Source organism: Hyposmocoma kahamanoa, unplaced genomic scaffold (assembly GCF_003589595.1).
Source record: "Hyposmocoma kahamanoa isolate Upper Pololo Valley unplaced genomic scaffold, ASM358959v1 94, whole genome shotgun sequence".
NCBI lineage: Eukaryota > Metazoa > Arthropoda > Insecta > Lepidoptera > Cosmopterigidae > Hyposmocoma > Hyposmocoma kahamanoa.
Genome location: NW_020654878.1, coordinates 3,780,571 through 3,795,004, shown reverse-complemented (window position 1 = coordinate 3,795,004; position 14,434 = coordinate 3,780,571). Strand labels below are relative to the sequence as shown.

Below are 14,434 nucleotides of genomic sequence, written 5' to 3'. Positions count from 1 at the left end.
GGGACCTGTAAAGGGCCCGAAACGTCGGTTTGTTTGAAAAAACAAATATACGCGATTTAAATCCGGAAAAATAGTTTCGTTTCCTATGTGTAACAATCGCGAAAACCTAAGAACTTTAAATTTACTGTTATAGAGTTGTTAATCCTTTCATAGACAGTATTAAAGTAGTACAGCATACAAAAAAGTCAGTACTTTTCTTGCCGTAATGCCTATACTGATTTGACATACATTCTCTCGGCCGTTTTCGGCCACAGCAACTGCTTCCGCTCCGCTGATTTTGGCGTGGCTACTGTTTCACGTGGCTCATGTACCAAATCTTGTTAGTAAAGACCCGTGCGCACACTGTGAACGTAGTGGTAGCTGATCGCCGCAGGTTGTCGGGCTTTCAGCTCCTCACGTCTGACGTCTAACCACATTTCTCTAAACGTAGTTGAATATTTCTCTATGGAAAAGCAGTACGCAGCAATTACATAGAAAGCACTTGGAAATCACACTGTAAATCCTGTGGTTGGTTTTTTGAGATTCATATAGCGAAACGGTGTACACGTAATGTCATATTCTAATATTTTAAAATAAATGCTGTTACTGTCCATGAACACTTTAACCCGTGTTATAATCTCTTAATCGGCTTTTTATAAAGCAAATTGTTCGAAACATTTAAAAGGCGGGTATATAAGATATAAGGTGGAGGCACCCGCTTAATGCTTGCAATGTGGCTCTCGGCCAAGTACAACTCAAGTAACGAGGAAATGTTCAAAGTAATTTTGTTCTTTGCTGAGATAATCTTGCAGTTCTACAGGTTGGCAATAAGATATGACAAGAGGAAAACGTACCAGCGTTCGGAAAGGAGACATATCCAAAAGGATAGATAGGTGTAAAGTTTTTGGAAGGTCGTGCCAATTACACCGAAAATTTGTGTGCAGCGTTAGTTTTATACGAGTACATAATATAAAATATAGTGTATCTGTTATTTATTCCATTTTAGATACATTATTTTAATAAGAAGCGTTTTTGCATGCACAGCGAACAACAAATTTTTAAAAATAACTGAACAGTCAAGAGCAAAAATATCCTAGGTTCCGATATTCTTGCAAACACATACTCTATATTATTTTTATTAATTATTTTTATGATTCGTTTTACATATTGTGACATTAGCCTTGGCTCGTTTAAAACGAAGCCTAGGATTTTGACATCGTTTCCCGTTAAAAGCTGTAAATTATAGTTTCATCTTTATCGTGTGCATTACCCAAAATGGTAGTGAACAATGGTGTGTAAAAGCGTAGGGTGGAAGCTTCTAACGTGCCGGTTTAAGTTTGCTACCTTCGACTCACGTTCCGAAAACTTTATCTGTGAAACTAGATCATTTTCGGTAATTGGTACATATGGAACGCCATTAAAATTCTTGCGAATTCCAGGAGTTTCCAACCTAGAAAGAAGATATTTCAGAAGGAATCAGATTTAGGACAGAAGTTTGTATTTCAGTGCCAACAAGTGTGTGTGGATAACAATCCAGAAAATGTACTGTTAGAACTAGAGGATACGTAGATCGTAAGATAAAGTGCTAGCGAGTCAAGATACCTAGAACTATCGAAGATTAATTGTCAGCGTACAAATTAGGTTGGTCCTTGAACGAGTACTCCACAATTGTAGATGAGGTAAGGTATCAAGATGCACGGTGTAAAAACCAGAAGATAACCGGTAGCGAGCTTCATGTGAATCGTCATATTGTACAACTCGTTTGTTGTAACGCTCTTGAAATTAGTAGAGAAAGACAGTTTACATTTTGCGTTACTGAGCGTAGTGCTTCAGCGATTGTCATTTGCTAACGTCGGACAAACATCAGAGAGCTGAACCGGAGTAGCAGAAGCCGAGAGGGTGGACGATCATGCGGAGAGACTGCTTTGTAGCGGATGCGGGGTGTGCGGTGGTCGCAGGGAGCGGTTACCTCTCGAGTAGGGGGGCTCAGCGCCGGCGTGAGGCGAGCAGGTGTTCGGCAGCAGGCGGCGCGCGAAGGTGACGAGGCGCTGCGGCCCCCATGCGCCCCACGCGCCCCAGCCGCGCCGCCGCGCTGCCCACAGACACGCTACATCCGCCGCCGCCGCCACCGACGCATGTGCCGCCGCGCACCGCTGCTTAAGCTATCGCTCACCCGCGGCCACCGCGGCAGCCGACGAGCAGCCGCAACCTCAACGCTACATTCACCTGCTCTACGACGTTCCGTCGATCTACGTCCGGACTCAAGATTTACAACCGAGTGTTTTAATAGAGCCACAGTTGTGCTAATCCGTAATGTAATCGTCGCGACTGCTCGTTGCCGATGCGGGTGGCCCGGGAGCGGGGAACACGGAGCGGTGCGCGGCACATGTGGGGGAAGCCGTGCGGTGCGGGCGCTGTAAAGCGGACACTTACGGCATCCAAAGTCGCGCTGCGACGGCGGCGGGCGAACGTGTACGCCGATGATCGCCTCCATGGGCACCTCCGTGCGCGGTGTGGACACCGCCGCGGGCGGCAGGAAGATCGGCTGCAGCATGCCGAAGTTGCAATCTTCTGGGATGAGCGCGCGGCAGCCCGCGTGACACTACACCGAATGGTCAAGTGTTACGCGACACTTTTGTTTAAGTTCACAGTGACGTAATGTTAGGAGATAATAATAACGCACACACTCAACGTAGCCCCGCACTAGGGAAACCCTGCATCGCGAATGCCATGGACACACACGTAGACAACCACAAATTACACCCAAACTGACGAGAGAAATAAATGTAGGCTATACAAATATTTCTTCCGGCCCGGGAATCGAACCTGGGAGCTCTGCGTGGCAGTCCGGCATGGTAACCGTTCGATCACAGACGCAGTTACTACTATGCAAAATACTAAGGACTTTCTACCGAAGTAGTAACCGCGCTTCAGAACTGTACTCAATGCTCAAGTCAGGATTTGAGCAGACTTGAGTATGATTTCAAGCACTGGAAATACGACCCTAATGGCAAGGACTTGAGTATGAGTTTCAGTGCTTTAAATCATACTCAAATCCTGGCTTGAGCTTTGAGTAGGGTTCTGGAATACGACCCTAAGACTTCTTCGGGCACCTCACTGTTGCCGATTATATTATAAATACCGTCCAGAGGATTGTAGAAGGATTGAGGTGCTCACCGTGCTGCCACACCACTCGCAGCGATAGCCCGTGAGGCACTCCGCGGACCAGCATGCGCGGCGGCAGGCGGCGCATTTGGAGTTGGCGGGCAGGTTGCCCTCTCGCCAGTGGTGCACGTGCCGGGGCTCTGTGCCCGCGCAGTACGTCGCGTTCTCCTTGCAGTCCGCCGCCGCAAAGTCCACGCACTCACCGTGAACATAGTACTCGCATACTGCAAAACATTTACACATCACATCTCTCAAAAAGTGTTGTAAAATATATGTACCTAAGTGAATTACTTTATTAGGAACCAGTTTATTGTTTGAATATAATGATTTTTTTTTGAGACGCGGAATATTGAACTAATAGTAATTTACATGACCTAGTGGACAATGGTTTCCTTTGCAAATATGAATTTCTGGTTAGTCCAGTCAAAATAAAGTTTCGAGGTCGTATGAATCTGGACGTTTTGTGTACCAGATGATGAATTAGCATATTATTTTTAACCGACTTTAAAGGAAGAGAAGGTTTAGAAATTCAACCTTTTTCTTTCTTTGTATGTGTATGTTATGCAATGACTTCACAATCTTGTGAACTTATTTCGACGTTTCTATTAATATCATCTTTATAATTATTATCATCAGATAGTCATATGATGAAATCTGTTTACGTTGTTCTGGTCGATTTATAAATAAATTGTAGTTTTTAAGGCCTGATTTAATAGTTAGTCATATTAGTAAATGTTTATGTAGATTATTGAATGTTTTTATTGCCTTTTTCATAATATTTTATAAAAAAATTGATTTTTGTTAAAAAAAATCGATTTCGGTGGTAGCTGAATTCGGTGGATCAAATATGTCGTTAACTATTAAGAATCTAGTTGCCCAATTAACGAAATCTTATGTAAGTTTGAGTTCGTTTTCCTTCACGCTCAATATTTTTCCTGAAATTAAGAAAAAAAAATTCGACTACTCAAGTCAGAGAATTTAGCCCTTCTAGGAAAAATGCCCAATAATAACATAAGTATCCAAATGTTCGTACTTCGGGGCAGGATAAGGCGTCTGAGTTATATATTACATACGTCAGGTTTGGGAAAGCATTGCATTTTCCGGCAAATACTGACCTGACCTTTTCCTTACCGCGTCTGGCACCACACAAAGTTTCTTTATACTTAATGTTCTTGTTTATGCGAATAGTATGCATTTTAATCATTGACCTTATTTTAATTTTATTTTTCTTTTAGTTTGTGACTTTATTTTTTTTTACGCTTGAATGTTTTGATTAAGATTAGTTTTTTTGCTTTTTTTGTGGAAAACAAATCAATTAATGAATTTTCTTTCTTTATTTCTTCTTTTATACAGATTGAAAAATTTCATTTGACACAGCCAATGCTTTAAATGAAATATATTTTAAGGCAGACTGCCTTGTCCTGTGTTTACTTATGATATGTGCGCCTGATCGTAACCTACACGCCTATCCATAACAGTTGCAGTGGCACTCAGAGCTTTAGATCGCAAAGATCTTAGGGGCACTGCCACTGCTTTCGTCACCCTGAGACATAAGTTGACAAGTCCCATGTAACTATAGTTTCACCAGCACCCTTACCCTTTAAAACCGGAACATAGTAATGCTGACATTATTGCTTGGTTGCAGATATTGGTAAGGTGGTAGTACTTGCCTGGATTAACTCTTTCACAAGGAGCTCTACTGCTACTTGACTTGTTCGTCCCGTCATATTGAATATTGATATTATATAAAAAAGAAATATGATTGTATTTGCAGTATAATGTCAGTGGAGTCTCAATGGAATTACAATAGCCCGTGGTTTGAATACCATTTGCACTTGCGTTTGCAATTGGGGCGCAGGTCTTAAACTAGGGAATTTCGTATACTATAGGTACCAGAGCAACGTCAACAACAAGAACAAATTTAGAAAAGACCTCCTTTGGCGCCCAAGAAAAATGGTTAGCATCCATTGGAACACCGAGAAATAAAATGTAATCTTCTTGCAGTGATCGTTATACTTACTCATACAATGGAGTGCCGGCAGTTCATCGAGCCGCTTCCGGCACACCGTGCAGAACTTGCGTTTGTGGTGCGCCGGCTCCGACCAGCAGTGAGCCACTGGGTTCTGCACAAATTAAACAAATTATGCATGAGCCTATCACTGTCCACACATTCGTGTCTATTAATGGTTATGCCAATGCCGAATGCCAACTCTACTAACATTGAGAACGAGGTAGAGAGGCACCACACTTCGCACCTTTTATAAAGTCACATGTGATCATGTCAAAATGCTTTTATCTTTATAAAGTTATAAAAGTAATACGAACTATATAAAACAAATTATGCAATAAAGAAATTTTATAATACTCTTAGATAAGCATAAAAAGTTATCGATAAATTTCGTTTGTAGAATCCATCGAGTATATAACCAGAAATAGAGATGAAATATGGGCCAACCATTCCTGGCAACTCGTCGGACAAATGGGCCTTATATCACTTTTAAATATCAACTCTCCTTTGCACTGAAATTACAAATTAGAAAGCTGAAATAGTACAGCGCCAACAACTGGCCTGTATGTATGTCTCCGTATATTCCAAAAACATTATGTATTTATTGTAATAAAGATAATATTTCTATCTATGGGGGGCTGATCCATTTGGTGGTGTGGGAAAAACACCAAAACATCTAATTACAAAACAAACGGAATCGCATTTCATCGGTAATTAAATATTAATAAATACGTAAGTAATTTTTCAATTTTCGTCAATTATAAAGAAAAGAAAAGTAGTAGTAGAAAAGCTCAAGTTAAACTGGTCGATTTGAAGCGAAACAATTGACGACACCCGTCAATTGTTTCGAAGCCGGGCTGGCCAATCGAAGCGCAGTTGTCACATTAATGATTTGGCAGAATAGTTTTCAAACAAATTAAATGACATTTCGTCTCTATTTCTGGTTATATAATTCGATGGTAGAATCATTAAACTGGGTCAACTACACCTTAAAATCTCTTGGCGCCCTACGAGTTTTGTACAATAACATATTCAGGATGTTGTTGCAGCTGCCACTATTTTTGCAGTGTGTCGGAGATGTTCGCCATAGCTAAGGTAGATTTTTGCAGCTATTATGCGAAAAATGCGGTTTCACTGGTGCAACTAGTTCGTGGCAGCAACAATAGCCTCCTGAGTATAATTGCAAACAGGGTCCGGGGTTCTCTTCATGAGCACTAGACCCGGTTGCATTAAGTTTTAGAAAAAAATGTTATATTCCGAATATTCCGAAATAAAGAAATTTGAATTAAGCCTCTTCAAAAGTTGTAATTTTGCAAATGTGGCCTTATTATACCGGTAAAGCCGTTCAGAAAACACTGTCCATCTTAGTGCATGTGATACAAAGTTTTTCTGACCCGCTCAAGCTCAACAAGTCGCACTTTTACAATGAAAGTGACAAAATACACAATTTCATCTTTCTGGGAATATGCAAAATAAGATTTGAAGTTGTGACATTTCATAATAATTAATTGATTACTTTTGAAGTACTAAACTTTGTGCCTTGTTAGTCTTGGAAAATAACGATTGCTGAATGTTTCATCATTTTTTTTAGCTTTACAACTGTTTTTGATCATTTTAATATTTAACAATTTAAAAACATAATTTGATAAAACTAGTCGCCGTAAGGTCACTTTTTCAATGAACTTTTTTGCTGTCATTTGACCTAAGTCGCTTTATTTTAACCTGCTAAGCAACGTGTTATCATCTTATCAAGAGTAAGACGTTTTAATTGTGAAAGAAAGTCGCGTTTGTAAAAATGTAATAATTTTTTAATAACGATTTACGGAACGAAAATGGCTCATTTGCTAATCCGTCACTTTTTCGCCAACAGTGGCGGCGTGTTGTCTTTGTAAGTGTAGATCACAGAACACTATTCTCACGTTTATATTCAACACTAAATGCGGCGTTGATATTCCGACACAGAACAAAATGAACGAGACAAACCGTCGATGGGTCCTATGTATAAGGGCCAAAGCGCTAAATCACAATTTTACAGGGGAGGCTTCCAAACTTTCAATCTGGTATAATTTCAAGATTTCTTTGTATTTTGAGGTTTCGTCATACGTTTGATTTTGTTTTAACGCTACCTTACAGATTATAATGAAATGAAGCATTTCCCACAAAAAAGTGAAAATGATCAAATTGTTAGTTTGGCCCTTATACTTAGGACCCATCTATATAGTGATTCAGTGCTATTCGAGCTTTAATAGATCACTATCAGATTAACAACCTTGTGAACAATGATTTTTAAAATCGTTGAATGATTTTTTTTAATTGGGTCACTTTCATTGTAAAGATGCGAAGTGTGGTGACTCCTGTAGGTAAATTACTTTCGTTTACTTTGTAAGTTATTCCCATTCCCATTGAAAGACTATTAAAATGGTTGCTATAAAAGCAACTTACATTAAACTGTAAATAAATGTTCATATGGTCGCTTAGTTATATATTTTTTTGTGTTAGTGGTTACACAAATGTGAATTGGGTCCTCAATAATCCGTAGCGTTTGTAGAAGTGTTAAATAAGCCGGCGTTCAATAAAAATAATAAGGAAATACTTACTTTGATGAGGCTCGGCGCCACGCCGCAGCATGGCGTCACAACCTGCCCCACACATCTCTCGTGCACTATAAAGTTGCACACTGTAACAAGAAGAAAACAATGAAATATAATATTATTACATATTATAACCTCGTAAGCGCCCAATGATCATCAAAATGTACTAAATATAATTAATACACTTTTTGTGTTTAAAATGCAACAGTAATTTTTTTTAAAGTATTTTTCTAGACATTCTGTGATTATTGTACTTATACAATATACAGCTATAAATTTGATTTTTTTATTATAATGCACATTTAGGCGTTTACGTGGTCATAGGAATAATATGGTCTAGACTCTGAATCACTTCACATATTATGTACATTTTGATGTACACAAGGCCTTAAGAGGTTCTCTTATAGATATTCTAGAATACCATGTACAATTTTGTCCAAATTATTGGTGACCAGAGATAATGTATTGGTGACAATGGTTTGCGTTGTTTTGGTATACCATGCGTTCGATTTTGGAACTATTTAGACATTTTCAGGAATCTGATAATAACCTACAAGCGCCATAATACATATACCGATAGTTATCACGAGTTTTACGTGGGTTTACGTGCGAGTTTCCTTAAGGCTAAGTTCAGATAACAAAAATTTAATGCGCGTTTTCAGATCCACATGTTACATTATATTCGTTCATTTGGTACAAACAGCCGCGTTCAGAGAAAATACTTCAAAGCGCGCGCCACCGTTGCAAAAGCGCATCGCGGCGCGTTTGGAATTCTGGGCGTGACAGTGTACCTGTTCAGATGACCGCCCGTTCACAGCAAGTACTTGCACGCATCGCGCGTGCCTCTCGTCATCTAAACGTTCATGCGTCATGGTATATGTGCGTCCATCTGAACCTAGCCTTAATCTGTATGCTATGAGCACTTAAATGTGTGAACCATTGGTGTATGAATTTTGGCTTTGTATAAATAATAATATAAAATAATAATAAGTGACGGTCAAGTGCGATGCATTAACGCTATGTCTCTCCCAGCAGGGGTGTAACGAATTGACAAACGTTCGAAGACAACAGCTGATTTCAAAGATGCCAGTCGAGCTGCGTTATTAACAGCTGTTAATAACGTTTTGTCGTTGGAGAAAACTAAACAGTGCGTTCTGAACGTGTACTCAATAACATTCATAATCATGTTGTAAAAGCTTAAATCTTAGTTACATTTACGACGAATATCTTGTGCGTATATAAGTACAATTGCTTTTAACGTGAACTTTCGTTGTAAAGCAATCATGAGTGATACTGCGTTGGCGGTAGACGAGTACTACAGCTCCCGCCTACTACAAGGACGGGCGTGCAGTCCAAAATACGGTTTAATATATTTTGTTGTTCTCGGAATAGAAATACTCAGCTAAAATAGAATTCTGCAAATTTAAAATATTATATATTTTTCTAACGAACTCATGGTAATGCCGAAGAAGATTTTGTTTTGTTTATTATACATACGAACTATAAGTTTCCGGAACTGGTCACTTACATATACAATATTTAAAAAGTAATTACAACATTTGAAAATGGAACTCTTTGTAGAATACAGTTTGTTTCATCTGACTGTCACTTGCTTTTACATTGTGGCGTCATTTTAGAAATTAGTTTTCTATATCACCATGGATTTAGTATGTTTTTCTACGACTTTAAATGTAATCTAACAGTACAGCTTGGCTCGGCTGCTGCTTTTGGCGATGAAGCACCATGCAAGAGGACTATTTATAGCTGGTTTGCAGAATTCAAACGCGGTCGTGTGAATCTCAGTGACGAATTTCGTGATGGTGCCCGTCCACTGCTGTGAACAACAAAAACATCGATGCTGTGCGCCGTATGATCAAAACAGACAGGCATGTCACATACCATAATATTCGAGCATTTTTAGGCATAGGCATGAGTCAAATACAATCAATCCTACACAAACGTTTGGGTGTCAAAAAGCTGTGCTCTCGGTGGATCACATACAATTTGACTGAGGCTCAAAAAACGGATCGCGTCACTTGGTGCAATGCCATGATTACTAGATTCAACGAAGGGGCGTCAAATTTGGTGTGGGACATAGTAACAGGTGATGAAACATGGATTTATAGTTGCGATCCCAAAACAAAGCAGCAATCGAGCGTATGGGTCTTTCGAGATGAGTTGAAACCAACCAAAGTGGCGCGCGTGGGAAGTGCCTCTAAGCGGATGATTGCTTTTTTTTTTAATAAAACTGGACACGTGGCTACTGTTGTTTTGGAGAATCGTTGTACCGTGAATAGTGATTGGTACACGACCATTTGTTTGCCGGGAGTTATCGACAAACTCCGTAAAAATAACCGTAAACGCCGTATCATCTTGCACCACGATAATGCCAGTTCTCACACGGCCAGACAGACAAATGAATTTTTGAAGGTGAACAACGTTGACCTTATGAGCCATCCCGCGTACAGTCCCGACGTGGCACCTTGTGACTTTTATTTATTCCCAAAAATTAAGAACCAGTAACGCGGTCACCGATTTTCATCACCTGAAGAGGCTGTCGAAGAGTGTGAAAAATATGTTTCAGAGATTAACACGGAGAAGTGGCACAAATGTTTTCAAAATTGGTTCATTCCTATGAAAAAGTGACTATTTTGAGAAAAAATAAAGTCATTTCTGACCATTTATAGTATTTTTTTCTTATTCATTCCGAAAACTTATAGTGCGCCCCACTATACTATACTCCTGAGTAGCTCCAATGACGATGTATTCAGCCACTTAGAAATATGATTTAAAACTAAGCTCTTGAATATTACGTAGTTAATTATTTTCACTATAATTTTAAATATATACATATCTATTGATATTTGTGTTTACCAGTAATTGACTTGTAAACAAGAATCAATATCAGTATTCATTATATTGAATATCACGATGTTCTTACTAACGTGATATTCATATATTATATTTTAGTAATAGTAGAGCTTCTTGTGAAAGAGTTCGTCTAGGAAAGTAGTGCCATCTTACTTATTTTTGCCGCCAAGCAGTAATTACCATTAATGATGACCATTACTGCGTTTCGGTTTTGAAGGGTAAGGATGCTGGCGAAATTACAGGCACATGGAATTTGTCAATTTATCAGGATGACGGGTACAGTGGCAATGTCCCTCAGATCTTTACGATTTAAAGCCCTGAGTGGCACTGCAACTGTTATGGACAGGCCAGTCGTTTACCAGCGGGCGTACGGCTTCTTCATCCTGTCACTTGACATCAAAAAAAAAAATTTTTGCTACTCCTGTACTTTATCTGTCAATTATAATTGCATAAACCGTACGACCCTTGAGGATGGAAGAAAAATTCTTTTTCCATCATCTAAGAAAAAAATTATCTAAAGTATACGATAAGGGCTAGTTTTAGTTCTGAATCCTCTTTTTTCCATCCTCTAAGTTCTAGGCGTAGTTCTGAATTAAAATTATGTTGTCTATGGTACTCGCTAATGAAATGAAATTACTTCTGAATAGTTCTGTACACAGAGTTAAAAATAATTTTCAAAAAAGAACGTCGTGTTTTTGTTAATTAAAATATCAAATATGACGCTACTCAAACGCTCTACTGCCTCTTGATCGATTAAATTGGCTTAAAGGTCTTTTTGATTTATTAAATTTTTAATTTAAAAAAAAGTTATTCATAAAAATTAAGCGGTACTTCGGCACTTCTAGTCTATCTCTTTGGTTTTTTGTTTTGTAGCGTTAGTTTGGCATTCGTTTAAATTTAAGAAGAGGCTGTATGGTCGAACCTTTGTCTTGCCTGCTCTAATAAATGGGTTAAAATCATAGATTTTACTATATCCAGATACTAAATCTATGGTTAAAATTTATTTAAAAAAAATTGCGTTTATTGTCATGGGTTGATGGACAAAATATACCTACATTAAATATTGGTCCTGTTTCATAATTTTATTTACTCGTAGAAAAAAGTATTGTATGCAATCATTACTTCTTCCACTCGGTGAAGACTAGCGGCCTAAAAACGATACTCAACTTTAAGTATCCTCTTTATGCAACGATTGCATAAAATACTATTAGCGAATGATCACATTTGTGTCCTTTTACTTTAAATAAATAAATAAATATTAATAAAAACTTCATTCATTTTCAATATACTTATACAATGTTAAGGTCGGAGCCTTAGAATAATAACGCATAGAATGATACTTTCATATCGAACGAACTGTCACAAGTGAGGCAAAAATCAAATTCACGTAGGCTAGTTTTAGTAGTAGGTTAATTTTCGGTTTTAGTGAATATTTATATAAAAATACAAGTTGAAACGCGTTACTTAATTGTGGAATGTGATGCTAGTATCTATTTTATGTTTGTCTGATGTATTTTTACACTCATTTACCGCACATTTCGTCATTTTTAGCTAAAATTTGTGATCTATTCGCGGTGCAAGTTGACCTTAAGCACTGAAGGCCCGCCCGCTCGTGTAGGCCCTTTGGGCGCGCTTCAATTTGCCTCACTTAGCGTGTGCGGACTAGGTTTCTATGCGTTGTTATTCTAAGGTTATTATTCTAAGGTCGGGGCCCTATATTAAGTTTTTTTTTTAATAAGTTCAAGTGACGGGACGAACGAGTCGTGCACCTGATGGTAAGCTAACAACTGCAGTGCCAGTCAAGAGCTTTAAATCGCAAAGATCTGAGGGGCATCGCCACGGCGCCCGTCACCCTGCGACATAAGTTGATAAGTCCCATGTGCCTGTAATTTCACCAGCACCCTTACCATTCAAAACCGGAACACAGGAATGCTGACATTATATTGCTTGCCGGCAGAAATAGGTAAGGTGGCAGTACTTCCCTGGACGAACTCTTTCATAAGGAGTTCTACTGCTACTAAAATATGATATATGAGGATTGAGTATATATATTTAATTATTTGTTGAGACGTTTATGCACCAAGATATTTTTTATGCATTTCTAGGTTCGATATACTTTGGTTTGTAGAGTATATGATATGATTTATATGGAATAGTTATGAAGGTACATTCTTGTGTACGTTGCATAAAAATGGTACCCTGGGGAACCCAACTATTCACATAAAAGGTTAAGTAATTGTCCTCCATTGATTCCGATAAGTAGAGCTTTTACTTTAATTAACTAATCTGCTAAAAATAGACAGGAAAAGTATATATTAACTGTATAGGGTGATATTTCAGGGGTTGATACTGCCTATGAACACGAACTTTTATAATGGGGCCCTTTCTCAGATATTAATAAAAATGTTTCATACATTTTGTTGGAATAGGTTTGACCATTTTGTTCAAAAATACACAATGTAAATTTATTTCATTTCATTGTTTGGGGAAAGTTAAGACGTATATTTACTTTTTTATTTTCAATGTATAGAATCACTTATCTACGGATACATATAGCTAAAAAACCGGTTCACATATAGGAAACGAAACTATTCCTGATTTAAATCGCGTATATTTGTTTTTTCAAACAACCGTGATCATGGGACCTGCAGAGGACCCGAAACATCAGTTTGTCTGAAAAAACAAATATATCCGATTTAAATAAGGAAAAATAGTTTCATTTCCTGTGTATAACAATCGCGTAAACCTAAGAACTCGATAATCGGTTCACATGACAAGCGTTTGGTACATTTCGCATTTGTTCACTGCAGTTTCGCATTCGTTCCGAATTCGAGATTTAGTAGCAGTAGAGCTCTGCCGCCAAGCAGTAATGTCAGCATTACTGTGTTCCGGACTTGTCAACTTATGTCTCAGAGGCGCAGTGGCAGTGCCCAAACATCTTTGCGATTTAAAAAGCTGAGTGACACTGCAACCATTATGGACAGGCGTGTAGCTTACATCAGACGCACGACTTGTTCGCCCCGTCACTTGATATTATAACTATACAAATCTAAAAAACTCGGACCCACTTCGGATATCGCTTGTATACTAAGTCCGATTCTAATCTGAGATAATAAGACCTAGAGATAAAATGATTTCGGACCGTCATTTCTCGGATTGGGAACTGGGGGTCTACTCTCGGTCTCCGTCTGACATCCGTCCGAAACAATTACTGCCAAATAAGCAATACTTGACCAAATGAAAAGACGCGTGATGCGAATGAAGCTTCATACTTGATACATGACTTTTAATTTTGTCGAATCTGTCAGGCCGCAAATTCGGAACGGTGGTGCGTTCGGCGTTCAAGGATTGCGCGCATATTGTGCGCAAACGTGTGTTGGTTACATCGCAGAAGACACAATGTATGCGCATACCTCGAAAGCCTTGAATTTGTGACCTTAATGTTGGGTGGTTTCAATCCGTTTCGTATAGGCCTATCTATAGATATGTGCCAACAAGTAGTGTTCCGAAGATTTTGTATACATGTTTGGTTAGATAGTATTTAGATACATCTCCTTAGATTCGTATTTATTAAGTATTTTCTGGTGTATTGCTTTACCAATGAGGCTGACATGTTCAGTAATGATTAAAAAACAAATCAAAAGTCATAAATAAGAAAAGAAAATAAAGCGTTAGAGTATCACCATACTTATTTCACGGAATGGCATTAAGCTGGTCAGAAAAATCTTTATGTCCATAAAAGTGTGAAAAAGATGAAACGCGGAACTTTAACATCCACAGGCTTTCAGAAATAATAAAACAAGAATATGGTTTTACCAAT

At 38.5% G+C, this 14,434-nt stretch overlaps 1 protein-coding gene across 1 annotated transcript in view; it reads right to left on the bottom strand.

The window, feature by feature from the left end:
- Positions 1-14,434, bottom strand: part of LOC113237960 (diacylglycerol kinase theta) — an 80,887-nt gene that overhangs the window by 14,452 nt on the left and 52,001 nt on the right. Inside the window, exons 2-6 of the mRNA XM_026474676.1 lie at positions 7,750-7,829; positions 5,165-5,267; positions 3,157-3,368; positions 2,413-2,581; positions 1,901-2,071 (exon numbers count right to left, since the gene is read on the bottom strand). Of these exons, the coding sequence (XP_026330461.1) occupies positions 1,901-2,071; positions 2,413-2,581; positions 3,157-3,368; positions 5,165-5,267; positions 7,750-7,829 (735 nt within the window). The remainder of the gene's footprint in view (positions 1-1,900; positions 2,072-2,412; positions 2,582-3,156; positions 3,369-5,164; positions 5,268-7,749; positions 7,830-14,434) is intronic.